The sequence below is a fragment of the Notothenia rossii genome, assembly GCF_949606895.1.
Source record: "Notothenia rossii genome assembly, chromosome: 11".
In the NCBI taxonomy this organism is placed as follows: Eukaryota; Metazoa; Chordata; class Actinopteri; order Perciformes; family Nototheniidae; genus Notothenia; species Notothenia rossii.
In genome coordinates this window covers 39,018,577-39,040,214 of record NC_136910.1, presented here as the reverse complement: position 1 = coordinate 39,040,214, position 21,638 = coordinate 39,018,577, and the positions used below count along the sequence as shown (strand labels likewise).

General features: G+C 39.0%; 1 protein-coding gene across 2 annotated transcripts in view; it reads left to right on the top strand.

The window, feature by feature from the left end:
- Positions 1–21,270, top strand: part of pde8b (phosphodiesterase 8B) — a 42,004-nt gene extending 20,734 nt beyond the window's left edge. For both annotated transcript variants that reach the window (XM_079659393.1, XM_079659392.1), the window contains exons 4-22: positions 1,616–1,675; positions 2,396–2,453; positions 2,722–2,810; positions 3,135–3,213; positions 3,666–3,806; positions 3,892–3,980; positions 4,069–4,123; positions 8,997–9,048; positions 9,942–10,019; positions 10,430–10,506; positions 11,477–11,641; positions 12,702–12,747; positions 13,498–13,627; positions 14,201–14,399; positions 14,953–15,170; positions 15,249–15,387; positions 16,073–16,240; positions 16,625–16,754; positions 19,276–21,270. In XM_079659393.1, the coding sequence (XP_079515519.1) occupies positions 1,616–1,675; positions 2,396–2,453; positions 2,722–2,810; positions 3,135–3,213; positions 3,666–3,806; positions 3,892–3,980; positions 4,069–4,123; positions 8,997–9,048; positions 9,942–10,019; positions 10,430–10,506; positions 11,477–11,641; positions 12,702–12,747; positions 13,498–13,627; positions 14,201–14,399; positions 14,953–15,170; positions 15,249–15,387; positions 16,073–16,240; positions 16,625–16,754; positions 19,276–19,385 (2,083 nt within the window). In that variant the 3' untranslated portion in view covers positions 19,386–21,270. The remainder of the gene's footprint in view (positions 1–1,615; positions 1,676–2,395; positions 2,454–2,721; positions 2,811–3,134; positions 3,214–3,665; positions 3,807–3,891; positions 3,981–4,068; positions 4,124–8,996; positions 9,049–9,941; positions 10,020–10,429; positions 10,507–11,476; positions 11,642–12,701; positions 12,748–13,497; positions 13,628–14,200; positions 14,400–14,952; positions 15,171–15,248; positions 15,388–16,072; positions 16,241–16,624; positions 16,755–19,275) is intronic.
- Positions 21,271–21,638: the final 368 nt, after the last annotated feature.

Here is a 21,638-nt window from a genome sequence, read left to right as displayed (position 1 = left end):
TGTTGCTCCATTCAGTGCTTTGCTTTGTAAAGTGGAAGTGGCTATTTAGCAGAGTGGCCCTCGAGTAAGCCTGAACTACAAACTGTGAGTTTGTTTATTGACATGAACGCTGGATCTTAGCCCAGGGGAACCAAAAGTTGTACAAACACAGAAGCGATTCTTTCTTTCATTCTTGTCCATTTTTTCAACAGCAAAAAAAGCCTCTGGCCACTTTTCAGAATCCTGTGTGTGTAGAAGAACCTTACTTCTTCTATTTTACCTGGTGTTAATTAGGTCCGTTTTGGAAATACTGCTCTGTGCTAAGTTTGTCCAAGGTTACTTTATTTTTTATTTTTCTAAAACAATATCTTTATTGACTTTTCTACATATTTTTCCACAATAGTTATGTTCACAAATATAGTGACAATAATTAAATGACACATGCTCAAGTCAGTCAGTTATTCATGTAACATATACTGTATGACAACATTTTTTAAAAATAATAATAATAATAAAACACAAAATCAAGTCACAAGACCAGGAAGCAAATCAAAATTACAGAAAAAATATATATAAATTATTCAAATTTAAATAAATGAATGAAAGACGAACATAAAAGCTCTTAGTATTCCAAAAATGTTAAAGTGGCTTTTCACATTGGCGTTGAATACTTTTTTAGTAAGGTATACCACACATTTAAACATTTACTTAGGGAGCATTTAAAGTCTATGTTGTATAACTTTAAAGAGTTTCTTCCTCTTTTTGCTGAGGCACTGAAGAATATTCTAAACCTGTGATCGTAACAAATAAGGACAAATAAGGACTAGAAGCTGGATATTCCTTTACCTTTCGACAACTATGAACAAAAGACTTGTGTTAAGAGCTTTTATACGGGAGTCACATGAGTCACAGTGTTTAATGTGTGTCCCATGTTTGCCTTCATGCTGTGTGAATACCCTCTAGGCATCATTACTACATTTGTAAAGCCCCTTTATTTAGTTGAAATCTCCTTGCTTCTCACTTTGGGTATTCAACAGGTGATAATAATAGTGCTTTATCCTACATGCTTACTTCTGTCATTATTCCTACAGATGTGGGGCTTTAGTAATTGTTAGATACAGTACTAGACCATTCAACGTTTTTGGATACACTAAAAGTCACCGGCATATATTTTATCAAATGATTTATTATAAGTGCTTCATTATTTCTGCAAGTACAGCAGCAGATCCACGTGTCTCTCCTGTCTCCTGATTACCACAGCTTGGCAGCTGCTCTGTGTTTGTCCTACACTCCTCTCCCTCATCAATATTCTTTATTCCCCTTCCTCATCCCATATGAGGATTTCTGCGTTCATTATGGTCCTCCTCTCATCCTCCACCATGTCTTCTTTCCTCCTCCACCCCTTGGCCACTTTCCCTTATGTCCCACCAGCTGTGTGGCTTTCTGATCCTCTGGAGCACATGTTTGGTGTTATTGTTTTAATTTCAGAAATGTTCTGCAACTTTCTTGTGTGGCAATGACATCAGCCCAAAATCTGCCCACATGTTGATGCAAGACACTGCTCATAAGCTCACAGTGTGGATGAAATGGACTCCTGTTGACTCTGAATTTTAATCTGCATTCGTTACATTTCCAGGTTGATCCGCGCTACAAAGCCCTCGGAAAACACAGTTATTCTGGCCGTCTTGCCACAGAAGTAAGTTTATTTTAGAATTGTATAAACTTTGTGTTAAAGGTGTTTTGCACCATTGTACCTCACTACCCCTGACACTTCAAATCGTAGGTGTTTATATCTGTAAAATGGTTAACAAAAAAGGAAGAAAACGTAGGTTAATTTATTTAGTACCTAAATGAGCGAACTCAAAACCTCCTCAATGTTCACCTGTTGTCTTAAAGTCCTTTTCCACAACACTAATTATGTCAGTGCAGCGAGTCATGTCAGCGGTACCACTTGGTTGTTTTTCCTCAATGTTAAGTTGGACCACAATTAAAAAAAACATATCATTTTCTCAAATGTTTACATTAAAAGCTGCAGCCTTCCCTTTTATAGGTATGCTTTTACATTTAAGAGTTGTTTTAATGAGAGGATCTTAAAATAAATCAGAAATACAGCAAAGAGTTGAAAACAGTTCTGTATAAATACATTATAATGCATCCACCAAGTGTGCCGAGTTCTTTTAAGCGTTCTTTTAAGCGTTCTTTTAAGCGTTGTAAAACAACCAAAAACCGTTTGAGCTTTGGCAGAATATACTGCATTTTAACGTAGGCACCCATCACTTATAGTAAATAATCGATCATGAAAATATGTTTAGAGCCTCTTATCCACATTTCCATACAAGTGTGGACCACTGCAAGTATTTGAATGAAAAAGGACTGTGGTTGAAGCTTGATGATTACCTTCTCCTCTCATGTGTAGAGTGGCGGACCAGGAGGAGCCATCTGTTCTTCCTCTCCTCTGTGCCGGATTCAGCAGAGTACGTCCTTGTCTCCGCTTGTGACTTTGTGTTTATATGTGGTTTCTGATAGATGCTTTGTATTGAGCCGTTAAGAGACTTCAGACACTAAAATAGCATCGAGTTGCCGGTTTCGAAGGAAACACTTATTGTCAGACTGTTTGATCGTGTGAAAATGACGTAGGAGGTTGCTACAGAGTAAATCCTGACTCGTTTAATTTTCCATTGCCCTTTCTCTCTCTGTGTCTCTTTCTCCTTCAAACTCTACTTAACCCTGTGTATCCTCCAGAGGTTTGTGGAGAACAGCAGTGCGTCGGCCTGCTATAATGAGCTCATACAGATTGAACATGGAGAAGTGCGCTGCCAGTTTAAACTCAGGTATGGCAGGAAAAACACATCGCATATACCCAATGCAGCAATACACTCAGACCAAACTAACCTTTTATTCATTAATCAGGATTTGTTGTGGCTGAGCTAAATGGATATCATGGCTGAAAAGTGTATCTGCATACTTAAATCTACAGTATGCAGTGTCATACTGTCTTTGAGCTTTTGTTCTTCAAGACAATCGAATAAAGTTTAAGGCTGCATAAATCAAAGTGCGAATAATATCTCATCTGTTCCTTGTGCATACATGTATGTTACTACTACTTGGATGGCTATATCAAATACAATATACTAACTAACTTTTTCCATCCACAGAGCTTGTAATTCTGCCTTCACCGCTTTGGAGCACTGCCAAGAGGCTGTGGAGATCACCAGTGAAGATCATATCATACAGGTAGGTACTATACTCACACACTTGCACACAGAAAGAGTCAGAAGATCCACTTCTCAACAAAACATATCTGGTCGTTTTCTTTTTTTTAAATTACATGTACTGCAAAGACCAAAACCAATAATGGGTAATCACTTAAAGAGTTTTCACTTCCCAAGCCCGTCTGTGGCACTCCTCAAGAGGTCAAACTTGCCAAAAAAAAAGAAATAAGAACTGGTATTGGGTATGAGGGATGCATTCAAAAGAAACTACAGTTGGTGCTTTCATGGTAACAAAGAAACATGTCACCTAGTAAAACAGTGTGGCTCATATATAATTTTGGACAGCAATTGACCTCGATGGTTAGCAGAATATATTCTTTTTTGGTTGTTTTATGGGATTTGCTAAGTGTAAGACAATTAATACTGAGCTTAAACTTCACTTTCTAACTGTACTTGTTTCTGTTTTTCACCAAGTACGTGAACCCAGCGTTTGAGCGGATGATGGGCTACCAAAAGGGGGAGTTGATTGGGAAGGAACTGACTGAACTCCCCAAGAGCGACAAGAACAGAGCCGACCTGCTGGACACCATTAACACCTGCATTAAGAAAGGAAAGGTGAGTCTCAACGGAGCAAGCCACCAACACATCTGGGACATGAGATCAAACTGTATCATGGCTCACTGTTCTGCTGTCTCTGAAGGAATGGACGGGCATTTACTATGCCAGAAAGAAGTCTGGCGACAGTTTACAACAACATGTGAGGATAACGCCGGTCATCGGCCAAGGAGGGTAAGCTAAGAGCAATCAGACAAAACTTCTTACTGTGTGTTAACAAGAAATCAGAATTACTGACAGACTCTTATGTTGCCTTCAACAGGAAGATTCGACATTTTGTAGCCATCAAGAGACCTCATATTGACAACAATAATCAGGTGAGTCAAGTGATTCTGTAATGTGTTCCAAAGAAAATGATAAGATTAGATTTTCTTTATTGAGCCCAAGGCATTGCTCATGAAAAATCTGATCAAATAAACTAAGTGAACTGTAAAAACCTACATATCAACAGTAGAAAATAAACAAAACAGTTAAACATTTTCCATATTGTGAGTGAAAGATATATGTCTAAAGAGTATCTCTATTGAATATACAATATAAATATACAAAACTGACCATTGCACTTTATTTTTACTTTCAGTTATCATAAGAGAGAGCAAGGCAAGTTTATTTATATAGCCCCTTTCAACACAAGGCAATTCAAAGTGCTTTAGAAATATTGCAGCGGAAACACATTATACAATGACATTTAAAAATTAAAAAGCAAAGATGCTAAAATAAACATAACTATTACATGGCTTAGTTGAATACTCAATTCTGATTGGTCAATTCAGAACATGTGACATGTTGTTAATCCAGTAGTACAGACCGTTGTTAAAGACGCTCACATCTGCAGAAAGAAGTCCGTCGATTTAACTGTATACAGTGTGGTCGAAAAGCAAACTGTATACCTTGCGTCGGGCTCCCTGATCAGTCGAGTGTTCCTTTACCCATAATGACCGCCTCGCTGCACCCTATCCCTTACATAACACAGGTAAAAAATACGTGAATAAACCTGTCTATTAAAGCCTCCCCGAGACCTTTTCAAGCGGCAAAAGGAAAAAGTCATTAGCCTGGAATTAAAAGTAGTAAGGGTTGCAGCGGACCTGCAGGATTCTGGGAGTTTGTTCCAGATATTTAGAGCATTATAACTGAACGCTGCTTTTCCATGTTTAGTTCTGACTCTTGAATGCACACAAGAGTTCGATCATCAAGAGTGGCAAAAATATCTTGTTTTTATTTGCTTATTCAATTCAAACCTGGGCAAAGTTTTTTTACCCGCACAATTAGCAACTCGTGAAAATATGTTACCTATGTGTTGATTTGCAGGCGCAAAGCCCTACATCTCTAGTTGAAATGCCTACAAGCAGCTGTTTAGAGAAAATAAATGTGCACAACATTATAACTTTCAAAAGACTTTGACTAATAATCCCCCTTTTGAAGAGACCACAGTGAGTTGTTTTTTCAGCCGTGCAGCTTGAACAAATGTCCATCAGCAGCCCTAATGCTGCAGCACGGCTCTGCCCAGTCAGGTCTCGTGCAGAGATAAGTGAGTGAGTCAAACTGGACTCAGATTACTAACTCTACTGGCAGTAATCATTGTATAAATACTTCAAAGGAACTGCAGGCTGAAAGTGTTGGATTTAAAGACGTTATTGGAGTACTTTACCCTAGTATCTCTCTTTTATAGTACTTCAGACTTCTACTCCACCACATTTGTTTGACAATATTAGTGACTTCATATTTTTTGATTATTAGCTCATACAAAAACAAAATATAAATAAACTTGTAATTCAACTATGACATATAATTATTGGTAAAAGCAGTTTACCTGAAAAAATCAATTTAGCTCCATTTTTACTTGCTGTGATTAACACATTAATCCATCAATAGTAATTATCCAGTAATTAAATACTATATGTGATTCTGAAATGGGTTTTTACACACAATAAGTACTTTTACTTTTCGTACTTTGAATATGGTTTGATGCCAATACTTTTGCTTAAGATGGATTTTGAATGTATGACTTGTAACAGGGTTAATTTACACTCTTTGTTTCATATTTGCATTTTGTGCCTCTACTGTGACATGTTTACATGCTTTAATTTACAATAAGGGACTTAGTTTTAAGCCTTTGTGGCCCAATATCATGCACCTATATAACACACTACAGGAAAGGGAAACCCCCAAAAAGCACAATATGGACTCTTTAAGTAAAACATCTGAGTACTTCCTCCTCCACTGTGTCTGTGTCTCACAGGCTTGCAGCTATGTTGAGCAGCGTGCACACTTTCTTTGCAGCAGGTGTGTTCAGCTGGGTTTCAGGCCAATAACGTCATACTATGCTAAGCTAGGGCTAAGCACCAGGATCCCCTGCTAAGGCCAGGCAGGGCTAGCAGCCAGGCGCCAGGGCTATTTATACTGCAGGCAAAGCTGCGCAGAGACTAGCTGTAGCTCATTGCTCTTTTCATGGTGTGGACAGAAGGTGAGTCAGACGTTGGCATCTGCCTGCCAAAGCCACATGGCATCCCCTCCTTCTTGGGATCGGGAATCCTTAGACACGGCAGCGGCCTGATCCTATTCTCGGAGGTCATCCCCACCTGAATCATGCAGTGTCCAACTGAATGGCTTTACCAGGGGGGCCCCTTCTTTTTTTAAAGCATTTTCACCACACATTTTATTACGCAAAGTAGGAACAAAAGTGTTTTATTTGATGACATTTCAAATGAAATCATGCTTTGAGGCATGTACTGCATCTTCACTGAGACACTTGTACTCATCTGATGACCCGAGGCTACTGAGGTCCTTTCAGGATAACACTGATCTTACACTGTATCCTTTCTTATGACATTTTCCTCAAAGCACTTAAAACCACACGTTATTCCTCATGTATTCCCACCCAGACTCTTGGCTGTAGAGCACGGTTTCCATTTCATAGTGTTGTTTAGTTAGCAGTATTTGTCTAAGCACTTCAGACTTAGTGCATGTTTAGGGTCAGTTTTGTTTGTCTTTCTCCTCTCAATTAAAGGCCATCATCATTTCAACTATTTCCCAGCTCTAGTCGAGTTAATTCAGAAGATTATTTTTTGAGTTGTCTGTTTGTGTTTAGCAGACCAAGAAGCTCATTAAGATGTAGCCAGCAATACTGGCAACCTTATATGTCATTAGAAGTGTTTACACTGTCTTAATCCTATTTACTCAGTATGGGACACAGTGGAGACGTCAATGCAAGCGACATAGATATTTTAAGAAGGGGGGGATGTTTTATTTAAATCTAAGGAAATCAACTTTTCAGGAACAATTTCCTGTGTCAAATTATATAAAATCATATATTTGTACAGGTAAAGGCATAGGCTACATATATTTGTATGTACACATTTGGCATTGCAAACATGTGCATGGTGAACTGTCAGCATAATGTAAAGGTGCAGTGAGTCACTGGGTGAGGAAAATCTTCTGTAAAGCCCCTGTCACACTGTCCCGAAATTGACACCCGATGGACACACGAATATGGAATTGTGAATTTCGCACGAAGATGGCCCCGAACCACACACGAATGCAACATTTACATTACATTTAAGACATACAACTGCAACGAAAGTAACACAAACAATTATGTTAAAGTATTATGATACTGTACTGATATTTTCAGACTTTGTTCTTTACTTTCTCCGTCTTTATATGTAGAAGATATTAAGTTTTCTCCGTCATGTTGTTTCCATAGCAACAACAACTTCCTCGCCTTCAAAATAGTATATTATATCCTTTTTAGTTTCACAGAACACAAATTGGGTTTACATAATATGTTTACAACCAGATGGACACACGATAAAGGAAATGTTCAAATTCGGCTCTGATCGTAGCAACATCGGGCCATTCGTGAGGGCATCTTAAGCCATCTTTGGCATGCTAAAGATTTTGCCACCGCTCCCGAAGTTGCTGCCGGAGCCTGATAAATTCCACCGGCGGTCATACGATGGCTTAAGATGCCCTCACGAATGCCTTACGAAGGGCAAAATGGACACACGAAGTCAACACGAAAATGAACCTTCACAAGGTCCTTCGGCAATGCTTTGTGATGCCAAAGATGTTGCCACCGCTCCTGAAGTTGCTGCCGGAGCCTGAGAAACTCCACCGGCGGTCATACGATGGCTTAAGATGCCCTCACGAATGGCCCGATGTTGTTACGATCAGAGCCGAATTTGAACATTCCTTAATCGTGTGTCCATCGGGTGTCAATTTCGGGACAGTGTGACAGGGGCTTAACCGGATTCAACCGGATCTACTTATCCACATCTACATAACCTCAGTGTGACGAACAGGATGTTGCACACATTGTCACCTGCATGAAAAAGTGTTATTACAAACAGTGGAAGTGTTCGCTACATTCATAAATAAAGTAGAAAAATGTGCTGTACGTGTTATTACATTTATTTGGCATCATTCTTGTATACAATTAGCTGCACTTTAAAGGACCTTTTTCTGCTTTTTTGGGGGGGTTTCCTTTTCCTATAGTGTGTTATAAAGGTTTTTGGAAAGGCTAAAATACCCAACTTTCTCTCCCACACACTCTCTCTGACAAATTGGTGTCCGCTTCTTAAGTTCTGTTTTAGATCAGCCTGTTCATAGCTAAACAAATTAGATGTACTTTGAACTACACACACAGTAAAGGTGATGGAATGGAAATGTAACAGCTGGTTACCCACAAAGGGAAACAAATTAATATATTTTAATTTTATTACCTCCTCTCATGACATGATTTTGACAATGTGATTTATTCTTGATAGATAAAGTGTATATCTTCTCAGAAATGTATTGATAGATCTCTTCCAAAGATATCGCATTGAAAATTAAATAGGAATAAAAAGAGGAATGTGTCTGAAAACTAAATAAACAACTGTAGTGACATCTTTGTGGTTCTTCTTAAGCCTGGTGATTATAATTATTTTAAATACAAAAGGTTGTTTGGGTGAGATGAAAAGATTGAAGTCCTAGGAATTAAGAAATCATCTTGCCAGCGTGTTGCCTTCAAGGAGCAGGAAATTAGGCTGATTAGGTTCCTCACAGCTGTGACCCTTGGTGTTGGTCCAACTTCGACTTTGATCTCAATTCAAAGAAGCCTTATCGGCATGACCATATAAAAAACACAGTGTTGTCAAAGCAAATTGTATAATAAATAATGAAATAATAAACTGTTCCTCTGTCTGTCAGGTCCACAAGCTCAACAAGGAGGAGAAATGCAGCGGGGAGCATTCACAGTCAGGTAACTAAAACACTGTGTTTTTAAATGTTGACAGTCTCTTTATTGATCTGGTATATTTTTATCCAAGCCTTAGAAGTAAATATAGTAATAAATGTAGTATGACATGTTTTAGATGAGCCCAAGCACTCTTCCATTACATTTGGATCACTGAGTGAAAGTAAAAAGCCTCACAAACTGACTGTATTTTACTTATAAGACAGGTGAAAAAAACTCCATATATCAGTGTGTTAGTATGAAGAAATTGTATACATTTATATTTATATGTACATATATTATACATATACCTTTAACCTCCTATCTGTCTGTCTGTTTAGAAATTATGTTTGTCATTTTCCTTTTTCTATAGATTTGATTTGGTCTTGGCACACACTCATTCATCTAATTTGCATTTCCTTTTACTTTCCTCGTCACATTTTCAGTTATCTAGTACTGTTATGATCATATCTGAATATTTATGCAAGTCCATATGTGAATGGACCAAAGCAAAATGAGAAAATGTCATTTTTGGTTACCTGTGTTTAAGAAACAAGAGTTACAACTTTGGTTTGAATTGACGTGTTGTTATCAAGCAGCAGGCAGAATATGTTTTTATCCATGTGGCTATAGCACTCTTTTTAAAAAGGATTATCATAACCTTTTGTAGCAGTATTCATTGTTGTAAAATGCCCTAGCTGTCTCTGTATTGATGTATCAAGATGAATCCCCTCTGACTGCAGCTCTGTTTCTTGCATGTATTGCTAATAAATAGGACCTTAAAACTAGTGCAAGATTAAAAAATGGCTTCAGAAGAAAAGGAGCCCTTAAACTCACTTATATCAGTTTAAATCCATCCCTTAATCAGTCTTAACAAACTGCACATTTAATGAAATGAAATGAATAACTTCTCTGCACAGAGTGCCATTCTCTACGTCACCGGGACAGGAGGAAAGACTCGATTGATGCCAGATCCATCAGCTCTCGCAGTAGTGACGGTAAGACTTCTCTAATGTTTTGTTTGTCTTTAATTTGGACTATCTGGAGCTATAGCTTTTCCACTTTGGACAAAAGAAATAAAGTAATAGGAGGAACAAAGAGGAGGAAGGAGGAGAGTACTGGAGATGAGACAGAGTGTGTTAAGGTTGGCACTTGGACTAAAGAGATGGTAAAGAGAGATGTGGTGCTTTGTCTGCTTCTTCAATCAAACCGCTTAACCTCTTTCTCTCCTCATTCATTACTCTTGTATTAACAATTTCTCTATTTTAAAATCTCCTGTCCTTTTTTGTTCATTTTCTGTATATCCTTTCCTTTGAAGCTTACAATTGCAGGCCCTATGAATGCTATTAATAAGTAGAAGATTAGGACCAACAAGCCACGCCATCATGTTACATTTAATCTTTTTCAGCTCCCAGTTTACAGAATCGAAGATATTCCTCCGTCGCCAGGATTCACTCCATGACTATCGAGGCTCCCATCACAAAGGTATTTCATGTTACACCTCTCCAATGATACTCAAACTGTGTTAAACCTGAGAAATAAAACGTTCCCACTTCCAATCAACAATTGTATGCCTTAAGCACTTTTCAACACAAATGCTTCTTCAAGTGTAGAAATAACTGAGTAGAGTTCATTCCTCCATCAGCAGTCACCAGGTTGCACATGTTGGATTTACACCAAGAATGTAGTGCTTTTATGGTCCAGAACCAGCTGATGCTGAGCTCATGGCATTATCTAAGTGTGTCTATGCTCAAATTCTAGCATTTTAGTGTAGTATAAGAAAACTTTATTGTCCTTACATAACATGAAATAAAATGGTGTATTAGTCATTCTGGCAACACGCCGTGTAAAACAGTTCAAAGCAGCTAACCATTTTTAACAGCAGCAGTGCAATCAGGGAAAAGTGAACACATTACTTTGATACATAGCAAGACAACTGTACTATGTATCAAATCACCTTTTGAAGTCAATTAAATCCAGGGTCTCAAGAGCCGCTTCAACTTCAACCCTATTTCTAAGTTAAAGTCAAATGAATGAAAAGGGCCTCTGTTTTTTTACTTTTCTTCAAATTGATTTCCCATTCATTCCCATGAGGGCGAAAGATAGCAGTTTTTTGTTTTGTTTGGCTTCTCTGAATTCTCCGTGACTACTGTCATGCTGTGAGGGTCGGGGTGAGCAGAGTCCATAATAACCCAGGTCAGGCCGTACACTGTACAGTACAGGACATTGTCCCGCTGCAGGTCCTGTGATGCTCTTGTTTTTTTGAGAAACAGCTTTTTTTTTGCCATTTTCACCCCAACAACATTTCTATAGCATCACATGCACATCTCACTGACACATGCACAAAGAGAGGAGCAATCTGTTTATAGCATGCTTTGCAGAGGGCCCTTTGTGCAAGTGTATGTATGTAGTGTCTGTTTGCAGCAGAAATAGAGACTTTTCTTCCCTTCTCCAGGTAATAAACATCATCAATGCAGCCCAGGAGAGCAGTCCGGTGACGGTGGCCGAGGCCCTGGATCGGGTGTTGGAGATCCTGAGGACCACCGAGCTCTACTCCCCGCAGCTCGCCTCCAAAGAAGACGACCCCCACACCAACGACCTGGTCGGGGGGCTCATGAGTGTAAGACACAGTGTGGATACTTAGCATGCTGCAAAGCGGGAGCAACAATTGCATTACTTTTCTATATTCCATTAAAACGTACACTAAACGTGTAACAGGAAGTACACCCAGAAAGTGTGAAAAGTCCTCAAGATTGTACATGTTCTCTTGTGCAAAGTGTACAACTCTTTGTGCGCGCTATTTTCAGATTTTTTTTTAACAAATGATCCTGATGCTGGTGGTGGGGACACGTCCCTATCGTCCCCAGTATAAATGACGCCTATGGTACTTAGTATATGCTTCATTCATAAGTACAAGTGGTTGAAAGCCTTTATGAGGAGAAGTTAGGTATAGTCTTTAATTGTCCACGCATTGTAAAAACGTTTCTTACCTCATGCGTATGAAATGGAAAAAACATTCCTTTTGAACCAAGACATTTTTGGCTTCCAAAAACAAATCTGTGTTTTCAGAGTGCCAGAGTGTTTATTTATTTAACTTCCTAATTTGTTGAATAGTACCAACTATGAGGTGAGTCACTGCACGCAGATGTTGGTCTTACTGCAACTTCCAGCAAATACTAAATTACAACTTTTTCTAACTTTTTCTTTTTTTATTATTGCTGTGGTCTACCAATCTCATGTTAAGACCAAAACTAACAATGTCCAAAGCCAATTTCTGTCTAAGAAAGACTAAAAACAAGTGTGCCTTCATTCAAGGCTTCAAGCCATCCCAAACAAATGCACAATTAACTTGTGTTTTATTAACCTGGTAAAAATGACAGTGTTTTTTATTTATATATATTTTTATATGTCTTTTTTTAAGATTTGTGTCTTCAAATGTGTTCGGAGCAAACGGTAGTCACTGCACTGTTACAGTGGGTTATTGTCATTTCATCTGGTTAGTTATAATATAAACACCAGTACATTTTTCTAATATGTATTTTGCAGAAAAAGATTTATGGTTAAATTGAGCTGCAGCTTATGATGAAATATGTTTTATTATTGCGATGACCCCTCATCCTAGTCACATTCTTACCTAAAGATAATTAAACTTGTTCTTGTTCTGATGTCTTTCTCTCCAGGATGGGCTGCGGAGACTCTCTGGGAATGAATATGTCTTCTGCAAAAGTAAGCTTTAACCAATACTTGTTGACCTGATATAATATCAATGTTAATACAATATACTGCCTCTTAAATGTCTGTCTACTAAATAACTTGGTTCATGGGTTCAGTTTATTGTAAAGTAAATACTGAAAGGAGGGGGAAACTGTTATCCTTGCTCGGTCCAAAGTAACATAAATAAAGAAGCCATTTAATAGTGCTCTCATAATGTATGATATACTGTAGTATACATTAAGAAAAGGGTAGAAGGTGGCCTTCATCTTCACAAACATTATGGAACATGAGGTCTACTTTAAATAAATATTATTCATAAAGTGATTATTGCTGTGATTCTTCCATTTGAGTTTATTTCGTAACCCAATTATAATGATTACAGTCATGAGAGTACTTAACTGAGAGAAAATCAAGGGTCTATTTTCCAGGAAATGTTCTTCTCTGTCTTTAAGTGGGAAACAGTATTGTTTTCCCAGAGCTGCAGCTATTTCTGCTCTTAAACAATTCTTAAAACAATCCTATCACACAGACACCATCTTCTAACATCATCTCAAAGGGAGGGATTCCCAAAGAGAGGCACTCAGCCAGGATGAGTGCACATGTACAGTATATAGATATCAGATATCAGGATATAGAAGAGCTAAGATTGGTGAAGCCATTTATTATTTGCCCGTCAAATCCAACACGGAGCCCCGTCACGGTTTGCCCCTTTTATGGTCAAATCACCAACTGTTAATGTGTGTTCGTGTGTCTATCTGCTAGATATGAGCCAGAGCCAGCTGGCCATCCCCATCACTCTGAGTGACGTCCCCCCCCCCATCGCTGAGATGCTCAACGATGAGGATTGCTGGGAGTTCAACATCCTGGAGCTGGAGGCGGCTACACACAAGAGGTACAAGAGAAGGGGAAATCAAATTGACAGCGCGCCCCAAAATAAACAATATATGTATTTCCTCTTACTTTAAGTGTTTTTTATTCATCTAGATTGTTTGACTGTCTCTGTCCAAAATTATTTAGGTTCAAGCAAAGCTAAATATTGCGTGGTTATATATTCAGTTTTCAGTTTCTGTAACGAAACTCTTCTGGTGCTCTCTTTACACTGGCAGGTTCGTATCATTTTGCCTTCAGGAATATGGTTTAATCTCATCAATATCCTATGAATAGTGAAGACAAACACATGAATTGTATTAAGTCGAGATGACAAAAACTGTTATAACCATCTCAAGTCCAAACATAAACAGTTGTTCAAGTTTTTGGAAATAAACGTAGTTATTATCTGCTGAGAGTTTAAAGAAAACATTGATCCTCTCATCTCACTAGTCGACCAAAGGAAAGTCAACTTTTCTCATATTTTCGAATTCTCTCGAATAGTAGATAAGACTACAGTAGGATGGGGTACCATGATGAAGCAAAAAGAGCCTAACATGAGTCAGCACTGTGTAAAGTGTTTTGTGTGATTCTGCAGACCGCTGACGTACCTTGGGCTGAAGATCTTCACGAGTTTCGGGGTGTGTGAGTTCCTGAGCTGCTCGGAGGCCACGCTGCGCTCCTGGCTGCAGCTGATGGAGGCCAGCTACCACTCCTCCAACTCCTACCACAATTCCACCCACGCCGCAGACGTGCTGCACGCCACCGCCTACTTCCTCCGCAAAGAGAGGGTCAAGGTTAGAAGAACATCTGATTTTGGACAAACTGAAAACATTCTTTAAATAATGTGAACAGCTCTCAGGTAGCAGATGCTATACTAATAATGTTAAGTCTTAGAATACACACCTCTTATTCATTCTGCTAATGCTGTTTAACATGTCATGGATTTCATAGCTTCAAATGTTCATGTCAAGGAACAGATTTCTTTGCAAAAATGACCTTATCCATGCTGTGATTCAATGCATTTCACCTGCCTTACATACTGTAGCAAATCAAACACATCGAAGGGAATCTCAAGAATCACAAAGAAATGTTGTTGCTCAAAAATGGCTCCAAAAGTAGCTAATTATTCAAATGATAAATTCCACTTGTGGTTGCTAATTTTTAAAAGAGGTAGAAGTAATCTGAAAAAATCAGGGTATGATAGATCAAAGTATATAAAACAATACGTAATCATTTGTTGTCTATCTGATAATCCATCATACAGATTGATCTATGGACACTACAGCATTACAACCAGGCTGGTCAGCAGCAGTGTGTGTGACCCCCCTCTGTGTGTGTTTTCTTCAGAGCAGTCTGGACCAGCTGGATGAGGTGGCGGCCCTGATAGCGGCCACGGTTCACGATGTGGACCACCCGGGCCGGACCAACTCCTTCCTGTGTAATGCCGGCAGCGAGCTGGCCATCCTCTACAACGACACGGCAGTGCTGGAGAGTCACCACGCCGCCCTCGCCTTCCAGCTCACCGTCAGAGACAGCAAGAGCAACATCTTCAAGAACATAGACAGGTCCGTACCGGCAGGTTAGTCCCTGTGTTAGTATCAGAGGGACCCAGACCCTGACTTTATCCCCTTCACTGCCCACAGGAATCAGTTCAGAACACTGCGACAGGCAATCATCGACATGGTGCTGGCCACAGAGATGACTCGACACTTTGAGCACGTCAGCAAGTTTGTCAACAGTATCAACAAGCCAATGGCTGCCATAGAAGAGACCAGCACCAGTGTAAGTGTGCTGAGTTTGTTTTATTTTAAATATGTCCCAGAAAATCCATTGCAGAGAACTCCTACATTTTGAGATAAAAAAAGAAAGAAATTGAAACAATATTTGAAAGAATGCTTTAATATTTTATGACTTTGCATTGTTAAGCAGTAAGGTTTACTAATTGTTACGGTGGTAATGCATATAAAGACTTGTTTAAATAATTAGGAAGGAACCAAAAATGTAATAGTATGTTGTAAAAAATATAAAAATAAGTCATGGTAGTTTGAGAAAATCCTTAGAAAATGTCATAGTATTGTATCTTGTAAAAATATGATAAAATATGTCATTTAAAAAAGTGATTGGAAAGTATGAAACAAAAACATATAGAGAGATCACAGAAAGTCATATTATATCATAAACATGGTACAAAAAGCCATCAAATAGTCTTTAATTCAAAAGGTCATTAAAAAAACATATGATAGGATGACATTTAATAAAAGATGCATAGTGTAGTATACTATAGAAATAATTGAAAAGTAATAGGATAGCATGAAAGTAAATTATAAACAAATATGGTATGTCCTATAAAATGTCATAATAGTCAGAGTATAATTTATCATTTAAAAAATGGTTATCCGACAGAGTCTCTCATTAAATGTGTGTATTAGCAAACATGTATTATCACATGTATCATCTGTATGTGCAGAGTGTGAACAGCGACTGTGACGGTCAGGCCAACATCAGGAACTCTCCGGAGAACCGTCTGCTGATAAAGAGGATGTTGATCAAGTGTGCCGATGTGGCGAACCCCTGCAGACCCTTGGAGCTCTCCATCGAGTGGGCCGGGCGCATCTCTGAGGAGTATTTTGCACAGGTAACACATGACAACACTCATTTGAGGACTCAAGGATTCAAAGGTTGTATTGTCAAAAGCAATACAATAATATGAAGTTACAGGGTTCTACAGCAGTGCAACATTCAACATACTTTAGATATATAAGAAATGAGGAACAAAAATATAAAATAGTGCAAGTGATACAATGGTGCAAGTTAAATGCAGAAGTAGGTAAACAATATACATGTAAGATAGAATAGGATAACAAGTCTCTACGCAGCTCAATTTTATAGAACAATGCATTCTGTGTGTGTGTGTGTGTGTGTGTGTGTGTGTGTGTGTGTGTGTGTGTGTGTGTGTGTGTGTGTGTGTGTGTGTGTGTGTGTGTGTGTGTGTGTTTGTGTGTGTGTGTGTGTTGTGCAGACAGATGAGGAGAAGAGGCAGGGGCTGCCCGTGGTGATGCCGGTGTTTGACAGGAACACCTGCAGTGTGCCCAAATCTCAGATCTCCTTCATGGATTACTTCATCACTGATATGTTTGACGCCTGGGATGGTAAGAGCAATATTTTCCTGTGTGTGTTTATGCGTGCATTTTTACTAGTATTAAAAAAAAAAACGATTTAAAAAAGGACAGTGTTGTATATTGAAAACTTCAGAAAAACGAAATGGTAAAGTATGTCTAGAAAAGTCAAATTTAAAGTATGTCGAAAAAAACGACATACAGGGACCCCTTGGGTCAAAAGAAAATGTTAAAATACACTTCCATAAGCCTGGTGTCCTGCCTCCAGAACTATCAAAGCTCATGAAAGAAAACTAACCTCAAGTGTTAAAATCCCTAGTCTTAGCAAAAGTTTTGAAACTGAGTATTGATATCATTATTTTTCACTGACAATAAGTGTACATTTCAAGTTTAAATGTATTTGTATTAAGGGTGGTTATCCAAGTGATTTTCATCTGAGGAGCAGTCAGCTTCAATCCGATTACACAGGGTTTAACATAAGAAAAAAAAAGTCATAGTAAAGTATTTTTTTAATTCCTGAAAAGAAAGGGCAGTATGTCGAAAAATATCAGAAAAAACTTCATAGTATAGTATGTCGAAAACTAGTCGTATTATAGTATGTCGAAAAAAAGTGAAAGTGTGTCGGAAATGTCAGAAACAACTTCAATGTATAGTGTGTCAGAATAAAGTCATAGTAGCAAGTCGAAGTTTTTTCTAAAAAACACCATAGCAGATCCTTAAGCTTTTAAAATACTTTCTGTTCCTTTGTATTGGCTTTTATTTCTCCAAACCAGCCTTATTGGAAGACTCTGAATCATTACCCGCATTTCTGATTTGTTCTGCTATTGAAATGTAATGAACGAAACAAAATATCAGACGATAAAACAGAGCATCATAAATCATAAATGCCTCCAAGGATTTCTTCATTTTTCTTGGCAGATTGCAGGGTAGGAAATCAGAGGAAGGGGATGAGAAGGAGAGAAGTGGGAAGAGACATCATGGTTCTTTAAGTTCTTCATTCCCACTGAATTTCCTTTTATTTAGTCTCCCCAAGAGGGAACTTGTTTACTGTCAACGCAACTCTGATGTCACGGAAAGTTTCCAAATGCCAGTGGGACGGAGAGAAACTGCGAGGTTGTGAGGGGAGGGGGAGTTGGGAAAATAGTAAAGGGTATGGGGGTTCACGATCACTCGGTTAAGGGAGGGAAGAGCACATTTTCACTTACGAATAAACACTAAAACACATGCAGCAGCCGCTTTCAATTCACCAGGGTCGCTATGGGGTCACCAAAAGAGGAAGTAAACAACACAAAGAGGGAAGGGGGATCCTTTAATGTGGGAGCAACTCTGATTTGTGTTAAAACATTAGCAAATATACATGAACCAAACACGCACATCTTCCTGAGCGCATGCCTGATAGCAGGTCTATCTCATCGATTTCTGAAGCGGTTTTTATTTTCACAGTATCCTTAGGTCTTAAAACGTGTGCACTGAAAGAGTTATTCGTTGAGTGTTCCTGCAGTTTATGCAAGATCCCCCCCCCCCCCCCATGATGCAATTTGAATTTTCAGACCAAAATCAGCAATCCCTTTGTGCACAAAAAGAGTAAATATGAGTCAGTTAGTCTAATCAAGTAGAATTTTCTTTAAAGTTAGTCGACTTGGCACTAAATTATCGAGCCTTAAAGGTGGGGTAGGTAAGTTTGAGAAACCGGCTCGAGATACACTTTTTGTCATATTCCTGCTCTTAACATCCCGATAGTAATGAATATCTTAAGTGCTTTGACAAAAAATCCATTAAAAAATGTCATCTGTGGAAGCTGTAGTACTGTAAAAAGCCCGACCAATCATTTTAGCCGGCGCGGCTAAAATAACTGGATGGCCTACCTGCCTGTCAGCCTTCCATCTGTGCACAAACTTATCTCGTGCTCTCATTGGTCATGTGCGCCTTCATGTGTGTTGGAGGAGGGGCTCTGTAAGGAAGTGGCTTCCTGTTGTGTATTTTCAAATTCTAGCGCACTCGAGCTGGTTTCTCCAAAATTACCTACCCCCCCTTTAACAATTGGGTCATTTATTTAGGCATTCTAAACCAAATGAATCAGCATCCTTTTAAAATAAATAACAATTTAAGCTAGGTTTTTAGGGAAGCTGCAACTTCTTCAATGTGGGGATTTGCTGACTGAGGTTAAATAACATTTTAAACTGAATAATGTGGATATTTGAAAAAAAAACAAGACATCTTAAGATGGAGCACTTTTCCTCCTTATTTGTTTACATTTCAGAAACATATACTTTATTGCTTTAAACAAGTCATTTAATAATGTGCAGACTAAACTATAATCCGGCCTACACATTGCTTTCCCAGGCATTTCTGGCTGAGCCCCGGTGGAGGGACATTATTCATAATGCAAAAGTAAACCCAGACTGCTAGAGCCACTCTGGATGAATTTTACACACATCTCTTAAAAGAAAGTCTATCTTAACAGCTAGTATGAACAGGAGGAATGATTAAGCTTATATTAGTATCGCTAAAGACAAACTTCACCATCTTAACTTGTGTGTCTTTCTCCCCTCAGCCTTCGCCAGCCTGCCTGGTCTCATGGAGCATCTGTCGGAGAATTACAATTACTGGAAAGGCCTGGACGAGATGAAGTGTAAGAGCCTGCGTCCTCCTCCTGCTTCTTGACGGAGTCCTCGGAGCAGAAGAGACTAATGGAAGAATTAGTCTCTTCTGCTGTGATTGGACGGGGACACGGCCCCGGAGCTGGGCCCTCGGGACCCTGAGAGCCGACAGGACGGACACTGAGACGCCGTTTCAATCTCAAATCACAGCCTCTTTTCCTTTACGTGGGTCTCGGTTGAGCTGGGGCTCTTCCAGAGGAGACCAGGTTGTCATTTGAGGGCCCTGTCGACTAACTACTCCTAAAAACCCCTCCATGAAACTGTGTGGCCCCTGCGGCTCACCTGACAATCTGCACCATACAGTGTAACACACCACAAACCTGCACTTTAGCTTATCAAGACTATTCCATTTGGAGCGTCCTCTTTCTTTTCAGTTTTTTCCTTGAAATCTTTTCACTCTACGTCGGTCTATTGCTGAATACGATGGTGACCAAAGCTACAGGCACTGAAGTGAAAGCTTGTTCTTTTTTCAAGATGCCAACTTGTGAAGGTGCTCACCTGGAACCATCCATTACTATGAGCTGTGATACTGTCTACAGTATGAGACTCTGACTTGTGTCTGGGACCAAAAACTTTAATGATAAAGTATCAGAAACAATATTTAGCCAATTACCAGGGTCCAATCAGAGAGGGAGAACATGTTTCTAAATGTCCAGCCCCGTATCCGAGCTGCCATGGAAGAAGGGCTGCTGCGTTTGAGATTATTTCTTTAAAGATCATGTAGCTTCATCACAGTATCATTGTCCTTTGTGCACTGTGGAAGAAGTCAGTTAAGATCAAATAGAGGAACATAATTGCACTGTATCAGAGCTGCTTAATTTTGCTGTGATTTAAGTAAAAATATAACATAGCTTTGTGACACCAACTGTAGACACCCACATAGGAAGGACAAATCTGACTTGGAGGATCTAAGCAAGAATAACCTTTCCATGAATGTTGTACTGTACGAAATATACAAATCCTGTAGAGTCCATGCAACGTCAAAGCAGTGAGTCACTGTGTCTGACCTCTCGGTGACCTCTCGATGTATGAGCAGGCTCCTCATCATGTTTGGATCCAGCTTGTAAACAGCAGCTGCAGATCGACCGCCTGCTCATCTGCTCCCACTCTCACGTGGTTTCTGTTGAACCGGTTTGACTGTTTCTAGAAATCTTGCAACTCACCTTGCATTCAGATTATTTAATTTCAGAGAAACAAGACCCTCAGATCGTGATATGTGCAGGAAGTGTCTGCCCTTTGGTGGCCACATGGGGGAATTGCAGTAGCAACATTAAATCTGTGAACAATCAGAGACATTACCCCACTTTTTCCAGAAACATTTCTTATTTTTGCTTTAATATGAGCATTTAACTAGAATGACCTCTTAGTGTATGCTTCTGGGTAACTTTCAGAGCACTTTATTCAATTTTAACATAGAACAATTGGGTTAGAAATCAAACAGTAATCAATCTGCAGATATCCATATTACCCGCTCTAGTCCCTCGAGTTTAACTCCAACGAACGCTCATTAAAGTATTAACTAAAGGCACGGAAAGTTATATACTGGTGCCTTATTATTTTATAATTTCGTGCAAACAGAAGTACTTTGTCCTCCTCTTCTCTCAAAAAAAAAAGCCATACATGTTTTAGATACTTTAGAATAAATAACGACCTACAATATGTTGCTTTATGGTCTGTGCTACAGTTTTGTCAGTCAGTGTTAATGGTTCTGTCCCAATGGTCCTCACATTTTATCCTTTCTGTTTTGTACGACTGAGGTTGAATCAGGAGAAGTTAGATCAGATGTGAATTCCACTATTGCTTTTAGAGTTCCCCTTTCAGTTCCTTTGTAGAGAACTGGCCCACTTTCAATGTGTTCAGAATAATGTGTCATTTTATTGATGGCCAAGCTTTTAGAGTTCCCCTTTCAGTTCCCTTTGTAGAGAACTGGCCCACTTTCAATGTGTTCAGAATAATGTGTCATTTTATTGATGGCCAAGGTCTTAATCAAAGCCTTAACCTTGTCATGTCTCCGTGTTTTAGGCCTGCTATTGTTGCAATACACTGTAAACTACCTAATGTACCTGCTGTTCCTGTAAATACTCGCCCACTTTATTATTTTTGCTTTACATTTTCAATTATTTGCTTGTCACTTTTTTTTTGTGGTTATGTGTCGCAGGGATGATTTCCAAATTCTCAGACTTGAAATGTGGCTGCAGCCCTGAATGTTTCATGACATGAAGATATTTTTGCTAGTCGATAATGAAGATTTCTATAC